The following is a 14,713-nucleotide window of genomic DNA, read 5'->3' as shown; positions in this document are numbered from 1 at the left end:
AAACAACAGCTCGAGCTTCCGAGCCCCGAATGGAAACTTTTTGCGCTGAACCTTCGCTGAGGCTTTTAAGAGCAGAGCCTCAATTGTTTCTTTTTAAGTACCCAGTTTTGTGTAAAAATATCAATTTTTTTGTCGAAACTTTTAATGTATTTACTTTGCTAATGACATTACGTATTTATGAACATGTGTACGAATTTTCTGTACACTAGAGATTACACCAAAATTCATACTGCTTTTTGATGATTTGCTTTGTGACATGTGTCCATGAATCTAAAAACAATAAAAAAATATTGAACAGTTATATTGAAACCTTGTTGGCCAACAAAAACGTTTATACGAAAATATTTTCTGGTCCTAAAAACCTGATATCATATGCCGTATAGATTACTTTTTATTCTAGTACTTTTACATAGAAAGGCAGGCATTATAAAGATAACGTGACACACCAGCTCACTCGACTCCCATATAAAATAATCTGCATATTCAATAAACCTACTTACTCGTAGCTGCACAATACCGTTTTTATTATCTTTCTTCTACATCTTTGCGCCATTTGAGCTGCGTGCAGAGATGGGTTGACACCCGGGTATAAATTGGGTAAAAAACAGCCAAATATATAATTTTACTTTTGGGCGAACTTTAGGCTTAGGGACGTCGCGCCCGGCTGCGATGTAACCGAAAAGAGTTGGTTTTGTGCCGGCGTAAACTGAGCATTATAAGTATTTTCCCAAACATAAACCATTTGTGACTACGAGAATTTCTCATATTGTTAACACGCAAAGTGCACTGTCCACTATTGTAAAGTGGTTTTAATATAACTTCTTGTATTGTTTCAGGTGTAATAAATTCTACAAATGAGCTACATCGCTTGTGAGTATTCCTTTTACATTTGAGTGTTAGTTTCTATACAATTTTAATATAATCAGTGCGATTTTAAAGCCTTTTGCACAGATGATATCTTTATAATCAAGGCTTTAATTATGAATCTTCCTTGATTCAAGACTTCTGTCTTGTCTGATATTATCACTTGTTTTTTTATACACAACTTGCATCATGCATTATATAAAACAGCATCAAAAATATGAAAGCATTCTCCATCTATAAAGTTGAATACAAAACGATATTATGTTAATAATATACCTGAACTATTAATTGTTGTCAGTCTTAAGGCATCTGGGGTTAGTGCCATGAAACTTCTAACTTTATGGTAGTAAACCGTATTATATAACCCTTTATACCACAACTCGCCAAGAGTAAGGAAGTAATAACTTCAATTGTAAATAAAACTAGCGTACGATATGGGTTAGTAAAAATATGCTACTTAACAAGAAAAATGTGAATCACATATTAACCACTTAAACGACTTCTTTTAAAGTTTATTTCAGTGTAGAACACTAAAGTCTAATTTTCTGCAAGCGTATAAAATGAGATGTCATTTGGATGATTGCCAAGAAAAAAATATTGTATCATAAAAAGGTCCCAAAGGAAAGTTGCGTATATATGGAAAAAGATTTCTACGTTTTTTTAAGAACAAGATGAAACTAGTTCTGACAACTTTTCTTTTCCATTTTAGTTTGAGTTTTTTGCAAGCATCATCTTATAGCGAGACGAGTTTAATTAATTAAATAAAGTAAATTCGTGTCAATGAATTTCAATATAATCTGGCAATATGCGTAAGTGCAAATTTATATTAATTCTTAATATTAAACATTGTTCTTAAATGTAACATATAATAAATATTATGTTTCATTTCCTCCCCGGCTGCGAATTATATTTTCATATTGCAGCTTAAAGTAATTAAAACGCAATCAGTAAAACTGTGTTCGCTGTACTAGTTTTATTACTATTACAATATTTTCAAACTTTAGTTACTACAAATTTTAATCTTTTTGTAAATAGAAAACAAGAAGAAATGCCATTAAATGCTATAATGCCGCTTTTACTCCATTTGCATCTTGGCTGGCTCTCTCTCTTTCATATCTGAGCGTAATTCCGGTTTTATCCTGACTGTGAAGCCCCGAAGCTCGGAGATCATCAAAATGAATCCTATAGACCTTGAAGATTCGGTAGAAGTCAACCCTCTTTGGAAACTCAATGGTTGTCTATCGGCTGTCAAGCCGTTTTAACCTTTAGTAGCCATTCACGGGAGGAAATCGAATCGACTTATTTTAGTACGAGAAACACATGTCAATTTCTGAATTGCGACTTGGTTTCAAAATGAAGTCATTTCTTTGCCTGTTTCACTTTAAAATCTGAAGACAAATTTAGTATAAAAATTCATAAGACAAATAGCTATGGCAACACCAACATCGTAAAGAGCTCTTCCATGGCTCTTGTTACTTGAAAAGTGACATTTAACTGGAGAGTTAAAGCAGCGATCCATAAAGATCCAAGAAGTCAAGAATACATTCGGAGATAAAATTTAATTTGACATCGTAAAATGCTTTATGTTTAAGATTAGCGAGTCTTGATACAAACTCCCGCTGCAATAGCGTTTATTAAGCTTTAATAGAACAAGATTCCGTAAATTTAATTTGGGTTACCAAGTGTTGTGAAATGCTTTGTGACATCGAAGCAAGTGTAAAATAATGCATATATATACAAGCCACTTAGATATTATTATAATAATAAATAATAAAAGGCCAAGAACGAATAGGACTCCATATGGCGCACGATGGAAAAACCTGAGTTGATTTCCATGAAATTTGGAATAGATATTGCTAATAACCCGAGGACAAACATAAGCTACTGAAGGCGGAATCGCGGGTAATAGTTTTGCAAAAGTTTCTAGAAATCTCCTTTTTATTAGCCTATTGATATATCCCACTGCTGGACAAATGCCTCCCCTTCCTTTTTCGACAAATCTCTGTTGACGGCAGCCTGTTACAAACCTCGCAGGAATCCATCAATATCATCCCGCCATTTCTTTCGCGGTCTCCCTCTGCGCCTACCTTCTACCTTCTGGCACCATAGAGTAACCAGTCCGACCCATCTCTCCGACGGCAAACATGTCCATCACAATCCCAATTTAGCTTGACTGACTTGGAAGTCTACAATTCCAGTTAAAAATACTAAGCATGCAAAATTCTATGAACAAGCTGATAACACTGCAGCAGTTTGTTTCAATTTCCGAAGACAGTCATAATCATTAACATAAATTTACTCCCGCCACAAGCCGTGAGAGTACTCGCACACAGATAATGCAAGCTTTTTATCCTACAAGTACAGATAACAGAAAAAATATCGTGCATCATAAATCTCTACCTGTTAGTGAATGGAATGTAGGTAAATGTTCTATAACAGAGACGATTTTTTTTTCTTACTATGCATATTATTATATTTGATTATAATTTTCAATTTCAAGAAAAGATTACACAACAGGATAAAAAGGCCATACCATACAATTAATTCACGTCAGTACAAACTAATTGAAATCTAAATGCTGTCTCGGTTGCTTCCTCAGCCCTAAAGCAGTTGAATCCATCGTCCAATTTTCGACTTTCTCTATAATACTTATAGAAAATTGGACACTAGCGTCCAAAATCAAAAATGTAATGTATAATCGATTCACTAAAATACGTCGTAAGAAATCGAGTGGAAAAAAGAGCGAGTGAAAAAAGTTCACTCGCTCTTTTTTTCCACTCGATTCACTCAAAATTTCACGCTCACGCTCGAAATTTCATCCAACTGCAATTAAAATAATATAATTAATACTGACAGGAATAATTGCTGCAAATGAAGGAGCACTCGTCATCGTGAAATGACGTCATTACCAAGTGCTCCCCCTACGTCCTAACTCGCGGTCATCAAACGTCCATTTCACAGGTTATTGCGATCATCCTTCCTTTCCTTCAGCGACAGTGACGCATGTTCTAATTTATACACCAACCACGCTTTTAATGCTCTCCAAAACAGCTTTATCACATCACGATAAAGTACAATTTCCAGTGACAATGTTGAAGATATAAAATGGTTGAATTATATGTCAGGCTCGGCAGGCCCATTGTCCCTTTAAAAATAAAACTGCGTCCAAAGCCTGAAGTGAGTTTTTCACGCCACGATTTATATTAAGCGGACGGTGAATTCATTTTTATTTACGTTAGTGACACTTCATTAATCTAGCATGTAACCTTTCGCCTGTGGGTAAATATAAACTTGAAATATTCGTAGCTAGTACTCGTAGCACTGGCTACGAAATTGTAGACGTGTGAATTCGTAGCGTTGCTTGCTACGAAACTGTAGATGTCTGAAGGTCTCTACGTTTGTGTACTTGTACATTTTATTTCATATATTTACTTTGTGTCTTCATACATAAACTACAGCCATTCACGTAATACTAAAATAACAATAGCTAAAAACTTTGTTAGAATCAATAAAGTACAAAATGTTGAGAGCCAAACAAAAGTTCACCTCCCAGCCCCAATTAAGGTTTAATTCGATGTGCTCCCGCGGCCTACTTTCTGGATTTAGATCAAACGGCGGAGATGCCTGCCGTCTATTATTGCCTTAATAAGATCGATACATGCATAGGACATTTCTTTGAACCTCTATTATCCCAACATTATGGAAAGCGGCGTGTGGTTCAGCTAGGACTGAACCATTGAATAAAACCACTCCATATACTCCCGTGGATGTCGTACAAGGCGACTAAGGGACTCAACCTTTATAGCTGTCAACTATTGCATTCCCCAAGAGGGTTAACGTCTGGTTGGTTATAAAATTTTCCAACCAAACTTCAAAATTTCATGGAAAGAGTTTTACGCCAACATTGGGTTTGGGGAGTTACAGCTCCGAATGTAACTAGAAATATGCGAAGATGAGAGAGTAATTGCAATACCGGGCAAACCTAACCACAATCCAGAGACGATTGGAACAGCAATCTCCGACCAGTTCCACTCGAATTACTTCAGATAGTTTGTCCATAACATTCATGATATTCCTCTATTTTAATAGTCATCTAATTTTCTTTGGAATTATTGTTTATAATGATTGTTAAGACGCAATTATTTTATGTAAAATATTTTGCTAATAATAATAATATTATAATAATAATTGTTTATTTCGGCAATAAATGAATACCATATTAAGTGTTAGTAACAATGTTCTTAAAACTATGTTAGTTACTTATTTAAGTGGATATGGGTCCAGTGTTTAAAAAAGGGCCCATCTAACCTACCAGCGATAATAGTGAGGAGGCTGTTGGGGCCAGCGGCCACTCTCCGCATCAAGGAGGCCACCCTCTTTCGCACTATGGCTTGGAAGGTGTCCACGCGCGCCTCCGCGAACATCCCTGACGCGGAACAACGTCTCGGTAACCCCAACATTGCCCTCAAACCATTATTATATTGGACACGCAAGGCGCTGTGTGCTTTAATGATATTCTAAATAAAAAATGACCATGGAAGAGAAAAAAGTGTTCTCAATGTAGCTATAGACACATTAAAAATATTTTTTTATATATTTTTGCCAATTTACAGTTTACTTTGACGGATGGTTGGAAGGAAGTGACGAAACTTAAGAGTTCCTTATTTACTTCAGAACCCTAAAAATGGTAAACAGTAGTGCCCAACGCAAGCTGTGATTCCGCGTTTGAATCAAAAGCAAAAAAAAATCATCAAAACACGATGTTACCTTTCGATATTCACTTTTACACCATGACGCGAATAAAAATATCGCGTGACAGATTTTTGTACTCACACGAACAAAATAAAAATGAAACAGAAGATGACATTGAAATAGTTCAAACATCCTATGAAATATAATTCATCTACAGTAATTGGGTATATACCCAATAGTCCAGTTTCACGCTTAACTTACGTTTATGTATCATGTAACTAAATATTAATGAAATGAAAGTAAAATTTCTGTAATTGTTTATTCCATTTTCGAATTTCGTCGCATTCTTTGGGGACATTTTTACAAAATACTGATAAAATATAAATCTAAGGTAAAGAGTCGACACCAATTTTTTACGTCCCCTAAGTTGACCACTTCAGTGGCCTAATGGCTACATTAGACGTCCTGGGTTGAATCTCTGATCAGGTCAAGATGAAAAATAATATCTTTCAGATTGAGCTGGCCCTTGGAAATCTTGTAACCACACAAAATATTGGATATGTACGCTCAATATTTTGATATAGGCGACAAATTTACATGAGACGCGCCGCAGAATCCAATTCTAATGCAAATTCAGTGCAAACACCGAACAAACGGCGTCTTTATTCATGACTGACTACGCCCAAATTAAACCCGTTAAGTTTACATCGAAAAGTTTTGCAAAACCCTTTTGTTTGCACTTCTACTTGGATTCAAAATATATCCGAATTGAAACGAACAATGATTGCGAAGGTTTCTTACATTGTTATTATATTGTAAAGACTTTACGTTGCTTTAAAACCATTTTCTTAAAGTGACTATTTATCCTTTTGCTTTAGAATTAATTCAATATATTATCAATGAAATATATAGGTTACTCACGTGTTGATTATATTATCGCCAAAAATGTAAACTATAGCTTCAGTCTAATAGTGGTGAGATGATAAGATGAGTGCAATGCGACTCGATTATAACTATCATCATCATATATTTTGATTAATAATGTTGATTTTTTACTTTAATTCTAATCAAATTAATTGATTATCACATAGACATCTTAAAGAGTCGATTCGATTCTCATCTTTCAAATTATAAATTTTGTATCGAAAAACAAATTTAAAAGCAATCACTTTAAAAAAAAATTACCCGCAAACATATCCGCCGTCTCCTAGCCAAAATGAATATCAGAGGATCACAAAGGATCCCGCAGGATCGATGTTTCCTCTCCCAATACAGCGATCCGACCTCAGGAAGATAAGATAAACATAAAAGGTTACGGAACATTGGAAATTTTACCGAGAATTCGGCGTCCACCGGGATATGATGGAAGTGAGCGATTACAATCTCACTGCTTTGCGTTTTTACAAGCAGTAGTTAGTTAATAATACAATATTGGCAGTTCGATATCAAAATGTATTTGCCTATACTTTATTTTACAACTAATTTTTATAAAAATTACAGACGTCTCGTAATTTTCGTCTGTATCTTTATTTATCGTCAAACGTCAATGTTGAAGCACTAGAATGAAATAAATAATGTTAGATTACCTCGATATTACATTTTTCTCTAAAATACTAAAACCACTTCCAATTTAACTCATTTCTTGTTGTGATTGTCGCTTTCCTAGATGAATAGCGTGAACCAGAAATGTTATTAAGTATACATTTTGCTTTCCACTCTTTTAAATATATATATATATATATATATATATATATATATATATATATATGATGTTAACTATTTCAGATTACCTTTATAGTACATTTTCTCTAAAATTCATGTTCCGTTTTCTTTATAAAACCATAAATACGTAAACCTGCTAGCCCCAATAACAAGAACTAATCGCCCGCACACCGCTACTAACTAAACTAACAGCTCGTTTCTTTGTTCACAGATTTCCCGCTTCCGCTCCTCTAACGCTTGCCGCTGTTAACGAAAAACTTATTAAGAAATAAGAGAATTCCGCTTAATCCGGACCTGCTCCTAACAATCACTAAAGAAAACAGACGACGGTATTCTAAATTTAATTTGCGAACTCCACGACTATTTACCCGTAGCCAAAGACAAGCACTAAAGTGTAGTTAACCAAACAGTTAATATTTGACCGCTGCTTACCATCCGTCTCGGATGCTTTCTGAATTATGAAAGACACCAAATATTAAATACAACAGGCCCGCTTCTGAAAGCCGAGCCGAATTACAACATCAGTGTTTTGTCATTTTCAATTAAGTATAGCAGTGAATTGTAATGGAATTTCGCTTTCAACAATTTTTAGTGATGACGATTTAGAGGAAATCTATAGTGCAAAATAAGTGGTGAACAATGCATGTGAGTGAACGCGACATGTTGTGTGTGGTAAAGGTGCGGTTTCATTAGCGGAGCGAGCGTTTTGAGTAAAGCTGGGTGCTCAACGCCACGGTGTCGTCGGTGGAGGGTCGCGGGGGTGCGGGCGGGGCATGCGAGCCCGCGCCCTCGCCCGCGCCCGACGCGGAGGCGCCTGTCCGCCACCGCCGCCGCCACCGCCCGCTCTACCGCCGGCTCTTCCACTATTTCCGCTCCGCGTGGACCGGCGTCAAATTTGCTCTAGGTAATATTTATCTCTGTCTTATTACCTAGTATTTTATTAATCTTATGTATTATCATCATTTTCATATTTTTTTAGTATAACGTATTCTTCCTATATAATTTCATGGTACATGTACGTGCCGCATTAACATTGTAATGTACACTTTCGCCCAAAGATGTTCCAATCGACATACTTTTTTTATTTTTATCCATAGACACAATGCTAAACACTCGTAAATTATGAGCGATAATATCTGAAAGTAGGTAATCAAACCCGGCGCCAACTCTTTAGCATACCATTAACATATTTGCGAAACATCCAAGTACATTCTTTGGGAAATAGATATTTCTCTGACATTGCACCATATAGGTAATTAAATACTCAATTAAATATTTACTAATAATTCTAAATATATACACTTGTGTTTAGAATTTGTTTCGATTCATTTGAATCAACATTTTAATTACTTACCTTCAAACGTTTTTAATTTATTTCCATTGAATGTTTAATTAAACTTTCTTATACAAACATTGTAATTTTTTACATGTATAATTCCAAAGGGCGAACGTTTTATATCTTCGCTACATTTTAGAGTCAGTTGCATTAGTCAACTTTGACGTTAATTTTACCCTGCGCAGTAAAGTATTATATCTAAATGGCGGTGGTGCGCAGGTGAAAGTTAACATCAAAGTTGACTAGAGCAACCTACTCTTAATTCGTTTTTGAATAAATTGTCGAATAAAACAATCAGCAAACAAGTTAAAAATATATTAGACTCACTATGACACTCAGAAAATAATCACTTGACCAAAATAATCATATTCGTATTTTAACCGGTATTATTTACATTTTAACTAATATTTGTACATCTCAAATAAAATACAGTTTAAGACACAAGCCCAACCACAATCCAACCCGAAATGGTAATTGCAGATCGTAATATTTACCTTTTAACATTGTGTCTTCATGAAGCGTGGGTATTTAGTGTTTACACAATTCTAAACAGTAGGTAAGTACAGATAACATATAAACCTACCTTTTTTGTGGCTCGTTTTTATAACTGCTCTGGCAACATTAAAGCTCTTTGTCATTCTTCTGTATTGCAAACAAACATACATACGTACAAAGTAACAAATAAATGGACAACACTTAGAGTGGGTAGCACCATTCAACTGTGACGTTAACATGAACCACGTGCCTAACGTGCGTACTTTGAATTTTTCTGCGCAGGTTAAAGTTGATTTCCATATCCATACAAATATTTGTGTTTGGAGAGAGTTGGAGAGTGGCATAGACTACAAAAAAAAGTTCACAATAAATTGTAATCTCTTTGCCCATTGTTATCAAAATAACTCTCACGTATTGAATCATTAGTTCCGCTAATCTCTGGCTGTCTGACCGCAGCCTCTACTCCATCCTTCAACGTCAAAAATGATATATTACTCAAACTTCAAATTATAGTATTTTCAACGTAACTAGTATAAAGCTCTCATATTCATTACTTTAATTTGTTAATGAAGTAATACTTTAATAAAACCTTTGCAAAATCGTATACAGTTAAACCCATTGACATAAATGTTAAATTTTAACTTAATAATGTATTTATTTCATTGAGTCATCATCAGCTTTTGGGTGCCTCGGATACGTTGCATTAACGAAACGACTCTTGTTGTTAATATGAGAATGCATATACAATAATATATAATATTTACAAAATGGCAGAAATAAGATCACTGATAATTCAATACTTACCGTTTTTTTTAAATGACACTGTATTTCATGAAAAGAATCACTTCATATAAATACTTCATATACGTAATATACATAAAGACAATAGCATGATATCCTCATTTTGAAGCCGGTTCATTAGGTATTAAATATATTAATATTTAATACCTGATTACAATCTATAGAACAATTTTATGGTTATAACCTTAATACCCTTAATAATGAACTGTGGAGAGTAATAATGAGTATTACGAGCTTATATTCAACTAAAGACACAAATACTATTTTTGGCACCAAGCATTAACGATTAATGATGAAAATTGCGACCTTCAACATATTGAGCACTTTGACGCCCGGCTTTATGTCAATACTTAAAAAGTTTATTGTTCGATGTAACGTTTCATTTTATGCCTATGGTTGTTTTACACGATCGTGTTGTTGTGAATAAAGCTGTCTTAATTTTAATGGTCTTTGTAAATTGTTTATATAAACAAAACCTATCATTTTCAAAAAAATTAAAGCAGACAATTTTGGTAAGCTAAAGTTCATTGGTTAACCATAACCACTCTAAAAGGTTGACTCATTTATTGTTTAAGCAAAAGGAAACTGCATCCTATGTAGCTTAATATATTCCAGTAAACTAAATGAACTAGGTATATTTGCTGACACGCAGAGATGGCCTAGGAGTTAACGCTCGAACTTCTTAGTACTTCAATAGTAAGCAAAACTGTATATATAATGCGGCATAGAGATATTTACTTCATATACACCAGCCCACTGGTTAGAAGACATAGGTCGGGACACGGGAAGGCGATGTATGAGACTGGCACAAGACCGTAGAAAATGCCGCCAAAAAAAGGAAGCCTGCGCTGTAAAACGCAACGCACGCCATTTTGTCTAAACGTCAGCGGCACGCAGATAAAATAATTTTAAAAAATCATTGCACGTAAGTACAAACATATATATTTATTATAACCTGTCCTTATTTATAAATCCTGGTGATAATAAAAACAATTGAACAAAAATAGGAAAATAGAAGGATATTTTAAATAGGTACTTGATATCAAGTTCAATGTGAATTCCTCAACTTGATATAAGATGGTTAATTTGCTCGAGTTTCAATAGAATTCGAACATTCCAAATTGTTCGTAAGAATTGTCGTCTCCTCAAAGGCGATTTCAACAAAAAGATTATTTCTATGTCAGAATACGATTTTCATAAGCTTTACATAAAATTTGTGTAAGTACAATGAATAAGAGAAGTATTTGTATTTATTCTTTTAGAGCTGTTAAAAATATTGTTAGGTACTATTGACGATTGTGTTAACGTTATTTTGTTTTCTGATGTACAATCATAAAAGTGTTTATGCCTTAAGCACCATACAATAATATTGACTTGTTATGAAAATTTATTTATTCGAAAAGGGGGTAAAATCGCTTCGTATTGTACTGTATACGCCATAGGGCTGCATTATGGTGAGTACGCCATAATGCAGCCCTATGGCGTACTCAGTAAAACATTTATTTTAAATATAGCAGTCAAAATTAAATGTAATGAAGTATTACAATAATTTATTTGCATTTTTTCACATACCTACCTTTTTCATTTAATTTTAATTTTTCAAAATTATGAAAGAGTACACTAATACTTGACTTTAAAAAAGCGATTTCTGTCGACAACTGTACGAGAGACACCTGCGTTTTCTCTTTGAATTTTCACTTGTGAAAATGTACGTATTTTGACGATGCGAGCGCGTATACACTGGTGTGTGTATACGGGTTTGCTTGCATACCATTTGAATACTAAACTTCCAGTGTCAGTGTGAACGTGGATTATTTTATGTTTTCTTTCTTTGTATATTTTCGAACATTTGTTAGCAGTTAAATTGTGCGTTGTTTATTTATAAATTTTTGAATTGTAGACGAAAATAGTTTTTTTTTTTCTATTTCAAGCGATTAGTTGAGTAGATAAAGCTTGAAAAGTTAACAAACTTTTGCATTTATAAATATATTTACGTTTTATTTATCTAACATATTAGCATTATAAAAAGAAATTTCAATACTTCAATTTTATAATCCAATAAGTATAAAAATATCATGTGTGTAGGTAATCCTATAGGCTATATAAGATAGCATGTACTGCTCTCATCAATGAATCGATTACATGAAGATCAGTCGTTACACTATCGATAACCATCTAGGTACCTACATTATGTTAAAAGTGTATTAAACGGGTGAACAGGTCAAGTAATACATTTACCGGTAAATTATTGAAAATTTACCGTTATTCAGTATTGCCTTTGCTAATAAAGTTAACTGCATTTAACAGCGGTAACGTTACCAAATATTTTAAACGGTATACCAAGCCCTGTTCGAATAGATATTAGCAGATTTTCTGCCTACAATTTTAATCATCTCATCAATTAGCGTCTGTAAATTTGATCACTTTCCAATAAAACATTTCAATGTCTGCACAATCGAAATAGAGTAAATATTTACGTAATTGTGATGCCAGTGCAATTGACATATATTCCGAACTAATATCCGGCGGGATTTCCTTCTCAAATTAATTACATGCGATATTAGACCTGCACTACTGCGTTGGAATTGTCGTTTGATAAAATCTTGGCTGCCAACCAAATTATCACCCGGCGGTGTCCTAGGTGAACGACATATAATTAGTCGGCAGAACACATGATATGCATCAATGTCAAACCATTGTCCCATTGGTCTATAATATCGATGTCTCACACACACAGCTTCATATTGCAGTGAACAGCGTCTCGTCGTTGATCTAGGACTCCGGATCTCTTGGGGTGCTAGTGCGGGAAACCTCCTCGAGCGCCCGGTCCCTTGAAGGCTTTAGCCTCTCTCACTTTATCCGCAAGGATCCGGTGAGAGCGGCGGGCTGACAAGGGATTCGGGACGGTGCACCCTGGGCGGTAGCCAATAACTCCCTGGTAGTCGGGGTCTTATTGGTTACTGGCGAATATCCTGCTGGTGGGAGCCACTCCTTCCCGTCTGCTTTCAGACGGTGAACGGATGTGGCTCACGTTTAGCGCGGTGGTCTTGGCTTAGGCCAGCGTCGGGCACCTCGTTACCCCATTTCGGGGCCGAGGGTGCTGTGCCACTTTGTGGCCTGTGCCGAGAGGAAGAAAACCTCACCAAAAATAACCCCAATCCTAAGGTTCGGGCGTGCCGATAGGATGAATGGCGGAGGGGGAACTCCGTCCCTAGCGCTCACCATGTAGTGTGGGAGATCAGGGACCTCACCCTTGTAATAAAGGAAACTAATGAAATGGCGAGTAGTAAAAACAATCTACCCCAGGAGGGTACCGGCTTAGCCGGAGAATCCCTTCCCACGCCTTCAGGTGTGGGCTGCCCCACCGTATCTGGGGGGGGCACTAACCGCCTGAGGAACGCAAGTTCCTCCAATTTGACGTCGCAGCCAGAGGCTGGCTCACTATCCGACGCATCGTCGTGGGTGAGCGTGGAGAGCGTCGTGGCGGCGTCCGACGTGGAGATGTCGGAGCCGAGGCGCCGGAAAAGGTGCCGTAATCCGGTGGAGCCGAGGGCTGATGGGTCGGATGGCGAGTCTGCGCCGAAGATCCGCCCACCAACAGCATCGGCAAAGAAAGGGGGCCGACCTAAATCGGCACTGACGGCCGAAGCCAGGCGTGAGCTGGCGGTAGCACGTCGTGATGAGGCTGAACGGGTGGTGACCCGAATGGCTGAAATCGCCCTTGCGAAAAGGGCGACAGTGCTCTGCAGCTCTACGGTGGAGGGCCAAGTCGGAGGTGCCCTTAAAGAATTGGCCGACGCCAATATTGGTGTCATCAGGAAGGTCGCGGCCAGTTCGAATAATCTGAAGGGCACCTTCGTGAAGGGCCTTAAGGAAGCAGCTGCGTCTCTCGAGGAGGTGGTGGCTGTTCTCATCAGGCGCACTGCCAGCGAGGAGGCTGAAAGGCTACAGGCGGAGAATAAACGCCTGGAAAATAAACTGGATGCGCTGCAGAAGGAGATGGTGGAGATGCGTGCTGAAATACAGCGGTCCACGCAGCCTACGGTGTCGCCAGCGCGCACTTCCTTGGCGGACGTCCCTGCTGGGGACATAGAGTCGCTGAAGCGGCTCATATTGGAGACGGCGGGCCCCTTCGTAAACGCCCGCCTGGACGGCATTGAAGATCGTCTCCTGCCGAAACCGCAATGGCGCCCCCCGCTGGCGACGGACAAGCGCCGCACAGGTTCAAACATTGTGGGGACTGTCACGTTGACATCGGAGTCGGAGGAGGAAGATCCCCCTGCGGTCGCTAGCAATGTGGCCCAGTGGAGGAAGACCCCGCTCACCCCCAAGCCCGTAAAAGGTAAGGGGAAGGGGAAGAAAAGTGGGGGGAAGACCTTGGAGTCTAATCCCCCTGGGGCTTCATCGAACTCCTTCGCCCTGTTGGAGTTGGACCCACTGCCATCAACGGCGAAGGCCCCGCCCCCACCTCCTAGAGCAAAGCCAGTGCCGAAAACCGCGGAACCTCTGGCGACACCTCGGTCGGCGCCTCGGTCGGCATCTCAGTCTGCGCCCCAGTCGTTGCCTCAGTCGGCGCCTCAATCGTCGCCTCAGTCAGCGCCTCGACCAGCGCCACGTGCCCTTCCTCCAGCCCCGGCGTCTATGGATGAATCATGGACGACCGTGGTGAGAAGGGGCACCCGGAAACAGGCGACTTCCGGCACCCGTCCGGGAGATCAGTCTGCCCCCCAGATGGCGGCGAGGCCTGCTTTGCAGAAGCCTCAGGCTAAGTTGCGTCCTCCGCGCTCGGCTGCCATCCTTCTC

The 14,713-nt window shown here is 38.0% G+C and overlaps 1 protein-coding gene across 1 annotated transcript in view; it reads left to right on the top strand.

Annotated features, from left to right (window-relative positions):
- Positions 1-5,250: 5,250 nt before the first annotated feature.
- The window catches only part of LOC128672157 (Kv channel-interacting protein 1-like), a 100,027-nt gene continuing 90,564 nt past the window's right edge, over positions 5,251-14,713 (top strand). Inside the window, exons 1-2 of the mRNA XM_053749104.1 lie at positions 5,251-5,363; positions 7,995-8,182. Of these exons, the coding sequence (XP_053605079.1) occupies positions 5,251-5,363; positions 7,995-8,182 (301 nt within the window). The remainder of the gene's footprint in view (positions 5,364-7,994; positions 8,183-14,713) is intronic.

The sequence above is a fragment of the Plodia interpunctella genome, chromosome 8 (genome assembly GCF_027563975.2).
Source record: "Plodia interpunctella isolate USDA-ARS_2022_Savannah chromosome 8, ilPloInte3.2, whole genome shotgun sequence".
Lineage (NCBI taxonomy): Eukaryota > Metazoa > Arthropoda > Insecta > Lepidoptera > Pyralidae > Plodia > Plodia interpunctella.
Note: the sequence above shows the minus strand (reverse complement) of the source record. Positions and strands in the feature narration are given on the sequence as shown.